Here is a 7,066-nt window from a genome sequence, read left to right on the forward strand (position 1 = left end):
TGTAGCAATAGGCTTTAGAGGTGCCGTGTAGCAACGAGCTTTAGAGGTGTCGTGTAGTAACGAGCTTTGTAAAGAGAGTTTTGTTGGGCTTTTTGGATTTTGCCCACAAGGCAAATAAGTTTGGGCTTTTTGTAGAGATGGTATAATTTTCTGGCCCAAGTTGGGTAATAATATGGGGAAATATTTGGGTAATATGTGGGAAGTATTTAGGAAATATTTGTGTGGGCCCAAAATAGTTTATGGGCTTGTATGTGAATTTTAGTGAGTGGGCTAATGAGATTAGGGCCTGACAATTTGTACCTCAACACCATGGATGCGCGTGCAACTGCGTCAACGGTCACTCAGCACGTCCATGCGTGTTGCGTGCAGGTGCGGCACCCTTGGAGTCGCACCCATGCTTCCTAAAATAGTTGTAGTTAATCAAAGTTAATTTTTTGGGTCAATATTATTTGACATGACATAAAAATATTCATGTACTACTCACAACTATCTCCTTCAAATTGATCTCCACATTGGATTGAATAATGAGCTAAGCAAGTTGGGACATATTGTGACCTATTATAGATTGATGACCAACATTACTTAGGTTGATGAATTTTTGTATTATTTGGAACTCTACTTTGGGTTGATGTGTTTAAGTTTCGTGTTCTTAAGTTGTTATCTTTTTTATTCTCTTTGATTTCATAGATATTATCATATTGCATTATAAAGATAGTATATAAGAATATAATGTTATTTTATTACATAACATGACTTGAATAATTTGGTGTTTATTACTTTTTTTAAAAAAACTTTTTTCTTCTCAGATTTATATAAATATCTTTTCATTCTCTCTTGAAAAAGTGGTTATTATCTTTCTCTTGATTTTTTATTCTTTCTTGCAACTCTACTTTATATTGATGAATCATTGTGATCTTTAAAATTCTATTTTGGGTTCATATGTTTTGGTGTTATATTTTTTAGTTCCCCATCACAAGTAGTCTATCTCTCTCTCTCTATAGAATAAATTTAGAGAATAAATTATACATATTCAGTATAATTTTGATATGAGTTTTTATTATCATGATAATCTTTTTTAAAAGAATGAATAATTTGGATAATTTATTTAAATAAAAATTATATGTACATACATACGTATACGTATATGTATATATTTATTTATTTTATTTAAATGTATAATCAACCTTATGCAATTCATTTAAAAGTAATGACATTAAAAAAAATAAATGACTACCCCAAAGTTTGTATATTCATAACCTCTATGTTTAAAAAGACTTTCACTTAACTTTAGTTGTGCCGAAGTGGAATGAAATGCCACATTAATGTGACTCAACAAAAGCATAGTAATAATAAGTGTTATTTTAAATGTCCATTCCCATTATGTAAGTACACAAAAATAGATCAAGATGGACCAAAATGAACCGAAGTGATTCAAATGGACTGAATTGGACCAAATAGAATAAAGTGGACCAAATGGACGGAATAGGACCGAATAGCAACATGGTGGATTGAATAAGAACGAATAGACCGAATAGGACTGAAGTGGACAGAATGGACCGAACGAAACCAAATTGGACAGAATAGGACCAAAGTGGACTGAATAGAACCAAAGTGGACCTAATAGGACTAATTTGGACTGAATAGGACCAAAGTGGACTGAATGGACCAAATAGAACCAAAGTGGACAAAATGGACCAAAGTGGACCAAATGACCTGAGTAGGACTAAGTGGATCAAAGTGTACAGAATGGACTGAATAGGACCAAATTGAACCAAAATAGATAGAATGGACCAATAAGACCGAAGTGGACAAAATAGGACTAATGTGGACCGAATAGGGCCAATGTGAACTGAATGGACCGAATTGGATTGAATAAGACTTTTGAATATTTATCATTTTTGTTGCAATGGGCTCATATTTCTAATTTTTAATGTCTATTTTAGTTTTTTTTTTTTTTTTTAGTTTTTTTTTTTAACTCAAACCCAAAGAGTTTAGCTCAAATATAATAAAATTTCGTACTTTTCAACCCAAAATTTAAGAAAAAAAAAAGAATTTTTGAGCTAAACTTGAAAAGAAAAACCCACAACAGAATCAATTTAAAACCCAATTAGTCTAAAATGGATTGAAGGGAAACTGAAATTGACTGAGTGGACCGAATTGGATTGAAGTAGACCTAATTGGATCAAATTGGATCAGAGTAAACCTAATTGGACTGAATAATTTTTTTTTTTTAATTTTTAGGGAGAATAAATTATCTTCAAAAAATTTTAGAGAAAAAATTGTACATTATATTACAATACAAAATAATTATTTATTCCCATGCATCATATGGTTTTGCTACTAGTTTAGTAAAATTACAAAATTGCCTTTCATAAACCAAATTCTATTGTTCTATACCTTAAATTTTTATTTAAATCAAATTATAATTTTCTATTATAAATTATTATTAGTTATTTATAAATTTTTTCTCATTATAAGGTTGACTATGTGTACAATATTGTACATATTTGTTTGTACAAATTTGCAAAAGGAGTAAAATATTATAGGTATTTGTTTAAGCTAAAATGTAAATCTTATCTTAATAGTACAAAGTAAGGTAATAATTTTCTTTCAGATTAATAATACTAGTGCATTTTTATTTAAAGCAATTGCTTGAAGACATGCCTTTGCTAGTCAAATACAACTGTCCACATCGCCAATATAGTACGGTACAGTCTTATTTTATTCATGATTTTGATAAGTTCATGGCTTCATGCATTTGGCAGTGGTTCTCCTGCAAGAAATGCCTTAAACAAAGAAAATGATCTCGCTGGTTGCGTTGTTGGAGCTGTGTGTGAAGCTCCTCTTATGATGGCAAAAGATAGCTGGGTTTCACCATATACTTGCGTCCATCCACCAACCTGCAGTGAAAAATAAATCAGGAAAAAGAATACCATTTAGCACCAACCATTCAACTGAAAACTATATGAGCATGTCTACCTGTTTTCCCTCGAACCATACTCTGTATGGCACAGTTGTTTTCAGACCCAGCTCTTTTGCTAATTTGTCTACAAGTGTTCGAGACCCAGTAAATGGAATTCTTGAATCTTGATCTCCACTATCAAATTACATCAAAATCAAATCAATTATAAGCAGGACCTTTTTATGTTCTTCAAATGTGATAAAGGATATTAAGTAATTAAATAGCAAAGAGCTTAAAGAGATTGTATCACTATACCTGTAAACAAAGGCCCGGATGCCAGACTTCACAAGTGAGCCTAAGACACCAATTGTAGGTATCTCTAAATTTGTCATATCATATTGCAGAACTTTGATACTAAAATTGTAAAAAAGAACCCCAAAATTACAATGTCAGCAAGAGGAAGGATTATAATTTATTAAAACAAAACAAATACTCGATTTCTTTGCACCACTATTGGGACTTGTTATGAAAAGCCTCATGGTTTAATGATTAGTTTTGTTTCCTAATTGTCTTCACATGCTGATGATATTAAATTGTTCTTGAAAGAAATTACTTAAATTTAATTAAAGATGCATATAATTACTAAGATTTTAAAAAACAGTGATTATTGATCGATCATTACTCTTGGCAGAAACCCCATTCTTTGAATCCAACGAGTTTGGCATGGAGAGCCTTCTGCACGTCTTTCCTGTTTAAATACTTTTCTGTGATACCTTCTCCACAGACAAGTTCCTTCTTTTCAGCATGCTGTAAGCAGAGGGAAGATGAATAAAGCAATTCTCAATTGAAATCTACATGGAGAAAATGTTGCAATTTGAAGCATAAAATTTATATACAGTTTTTTAAGTGTTGTTCAATTAAATACAAACACATGGTTATATTGACCAATAAATTACAAATTGAATTATCCTATTGAAGGACCATTAGATTCAATGAAACTATGCATCTGAACATAATTAAGAAACCCAACATATAGCTCCTAAGAAATGGTATCTAATTTTTACCCTTTTTGAAATATAAAAATGTGATAATCTCTAACAAAAACAAGTCGCATTATGTAAGAGTTTTGATAGGGCGTGTAAAAACATTAACTGCTGACTGAGAGCATCTAGTTTTGAATTGAGAGGTGGCAAAGTTCGAAATTTAGACAAGAAGGCCTTATATGGCATGTACATATGTGACTTAACAGGTGATGGACAAATGTCACCGGTGACATCGAAAGGGTCGATGGTGTCAGTAAGTTCTTTGATTTGTGAAGTTACAGCAATACAAGCTGATTGACTTCCTTCTTGGTTTATGATTCCTCTCATGATCTGAGCTGAACCATTACAAACTTTAGTGACAAGTTGATAAATGTCATCTGATATCAAGCCGTGAGACCAGTAATACTCGTATGGCCAGTTTAAATCAATGCTGAAATCCAGAAGAGGATTCCCTACCTGCAAAATAGTACGAATTAATAAAAATTTTGATTGATCAATATTATCTGACACGGGAAATTTTTTCAAGCTATTTCAGAGGTCATATTTCTATGTTCTACTCACAGCTATCCCCTTCAAATTGATCTTCAAATTGGACTGAATAATGAGGTGGGCGAGTTGAGGCACATAGTGACCTATTACCAAAAAAAAAAAAAAAAAGAAGACCATGATTTTTATAAGAAATCTCTCTCGAATTTGTAGAAGGATGAATCTATTTTTTATTTAATTAATTTATTTATTTTTGAATACTAGACTAATTAACACTATAAGAATTTCTTTTCATCATGTTGAAATGAATCTTATTTATTCAATATACGCCATAATATCGGATTCTAGTCCATGCTCTCTATCAGACCTCTCAGCAACATGTGTATGGGGGCATGAACACAAAACCTTACTGTTGTTAATTTGAACCAAAACTGATAGCCTTCGTTTAAAATGGAAAAATTACCTGCATAGCTCGCTCCTGCGATAAAAAAATCTCTGTCTCGGTATTCTGGATATTTGGCAAACCAGCGTTGCAGAAATATAAGATTGTCTCGTGCTTAGCAAAAGTAGACACGTCGTCAGTTTCAAAATCTCCATATATAAAATGATTGGTTATATAAACATCCCTATAGTAATTTGCGTGGAAAAAAAATTCCACATGTAAAGGATATTGACTTTTGAATGTAAGTTGTAATTTATGTAAGTTGCGTTTTGTTTATCTTTGTTCTCGAATCGCGGTTGTCACATCTGTATTTTGTCTTTAAAATCATTGGCAAGAAGGCAAGTGCACAAACTATAGCATATAGTATTCACTGTGAATAATATAACAGAAGTACTTAAAATCAATTAATTAGGAAAAAGTTTGACTGATTGGTATGTTTTTGAATAATAGGAAACAAGGCCAAATAATATATACCTGTGATCTCGTCGTTCACATGGGCGTAAAATGATTCATTAGCCGAGTAAGAGAAACCAACTCCTGCCGGTGACTCGAGGTACAACATATTTGCTTCTGAAACAAAGATTAAATGAAGAAGTAAGTTTTTTTGCCAAACAAGAGTATCTTGACCTATTTGACTATTTCCTCAGAGGGGTGTATATAGTTCCCCGTCCACGTACCAGGTTATTATAAATATACCTGTAATCTCATCATTCACATGGGTGTAAAATGATTCATAAGAGAAACCAACTCCTACCGGTGACTCGAGGTACAACATATTTGCTTCTGAAACAAAAGATTAAATGAAGAAGTTTTTTTTTTTGCCAAACAAGAGTGTCTTGACCTATTTGACTATTTCCTCAGAGGTGTGTAGTTCCCTGTCCACCTACCAAGTTATTATAAAGAGGGATCCTTTAGAGGTGACCCAAGATGGAGAAAGAGGTTTCGAATTCAAAATTTCATAAATATCATGAGATCTTAAAATCTATTAAGCCAACCCTTTGAGGTTTAAATAATTTTTATAAATTCACTTAAATCTAGTTTTTCATTAATCCTTGATAAATAAATAAATAAATAAGCAGGTTTAGTCTGAGAATAGTCAGACGCACCTATAAACAAAGTAAAACATTAATCATAGCCAGTTAAAAAGGAAATTAAACAAGATAAACAAGAGTTTCTCATGGACTTGGAGAAAAGGAATACCTTTATTCCAGTTGTACTCATTCCTAACCAGATTGTCTCCTCTCACTTTAAAGGGGCCATGCTCAAGGAAAGCCGATGCAACAGATGAACAACCAGGCCCTAAGAAAAGAGAAGCACCACATGGTCAGACACCAAAAAGAAGAAAAATGTATACCATAAATAGAAAAAAAAAATAGAGTTAAGAGTTCATTCAGTGATCTAGGTGATATAATTAAAGCTGATACTGTAATTTTACCTCCATTTAGCCAGAGAACAAGAGGCTTTGAACCTGGCTGTGATTCAGCTTCAACAAAGTAGTAGAAAAGAGCTCTGTTTTGTTTTTCATCAACGGAGATGTAGCCGGAAAATTGTTGGAAACTGACTTGTGGTTGCCCTGGCAGACTTGTGATTTTATCATCTATGCGAAAAGACTCCACAGTAATAAAAATCTGCACCAAGGATGCACATATTATGCCTATGACCATCCATTCCTGATGAGACTGCATGATTGACTGAGAGGAAGAGATTGAGAACAAGCGCTCTTTGGTTTGTGATAGAAGGCTTGCTTGATTGGTGCTTCTTCTTATAGAGTTGGAACAGTCATGTGAGCAAAAAGAGGCCTTTCGAAAATGATTAAAAAAAAAGACTTGTCTCCGAAAATGATAAGACAGGTTTAATGGTGCTTAGCAAAAACAAAAGGAAAAAAACGAAAAAAAGACACGTTTGAACTATAATCAACTCAACTCAAATCTTCTTGGCTTTATTCAAATATAAAAACTCACAACTCAATTCAACTAAGATTTCTGATAAAAACTGAGTCAACAGTGCCGGCTGAACCCATAGGCTATTTAGGCCCCTGTATTCACTAAACCACCAAAATTACACCAAAATCACCCTTAAAATGCCAGAATCGCATTGCACCACAAGTTACAGTATACCACACCACAAGATTGCGGTTTTATAATATGAAAAACGCATAAACCGCACTATATTATACCCTCTATATATATATTA

General features: G+C 32.8%; 1 protein-coding gene across 2 annotated transcripts; it reads right to left on the minus strand.

The window, feature by feature from the left end:
• Positions 1-2,597: 2,597 nt before the first annotated feature.
• Positions 2,598-6,861, minus strand: LOC115952823 (serine carboxypeptidase-like 45). 2 transcript variants are annotated; one of them, XM_031070119.1, is made up of 11 exons: positions 6,309-6,861; positions 6,074-6,172; positions 5,570-5,656; positions 5,348-5,443; positions 4,895-4,987; positions 4,507-4,577; positions 4,150-4,401; positions 3,585-3,709; positions 3,218-3,316; positions 2,980-3,097; positions 2,598-2,900 (listed from the first exon to the last, which is right to left on the minus strand). In XM_031070119.1, exons 1-11 carry the CDS (start codon positions 6,556-6,558, stop codon positions 2,751-2,753), a joined length of 1,440 nt encoding a protein of 479 aa, XP_030925979.1. In that variant the 5' UTR covers positions 6,559-6,861; the 3' UTR covers positions 2,598-2,750. The 2 variants fall into 2 exon arrangements, with proteins under 2 accessions (XP_030925979.1, XP_030925980.1); XM_031070120.1 differs by lacking the exon at positions 5,570-5,656 and having other exon boundaries at positions 2,599-2,900; positions 6,309-6,856.
• Between the last annotated feature and the right edge of the window lie 205 nt (positions 6,862-7,066).

Source organism: Quercus lobata, chromosome 7 (genome assembly GCF_001633185.2).
Source record: "Quercus lobata isolate SW786 chromosome 7, ValleyOak3.0 Primary Assembly, whole genome shotgun sequence".
NCBI classification, from domain to species: Eukaryota; Viridiplantae; Streptophyta; class Magnoliopsida; order Fagales; family Fagaceae; genus Quercus; species Quercus lobata.

What these genes read in the sequence shown, in the direction of transcription:
- LOC115952823 (XM_031070119.1), bottom strand. Translation starts at nt 6,558, where the DNA reads ATGCAGTCTCATCAGGAATGGATGGTCATAGGCATAATATGTGCATCC. An exon ending in TCAATTTGAAGGGGATAGCT is followed by an intron (nt 4,402 to 4,506) that starts GTGAGTAGAACA and finishes ACTATTTTGCAG; the next exon opens with GTAGGGAATCCTCTTCTGGA. An exon ending in TATGGTTCGAGGGAAAACAG is followed by an intron (nt 2,901 to 2,979) that starts GTAGACATGCTC and finishes TTTTCACTGCAG; the next exon opens with GTTGGTGGATGGACGCAAGT.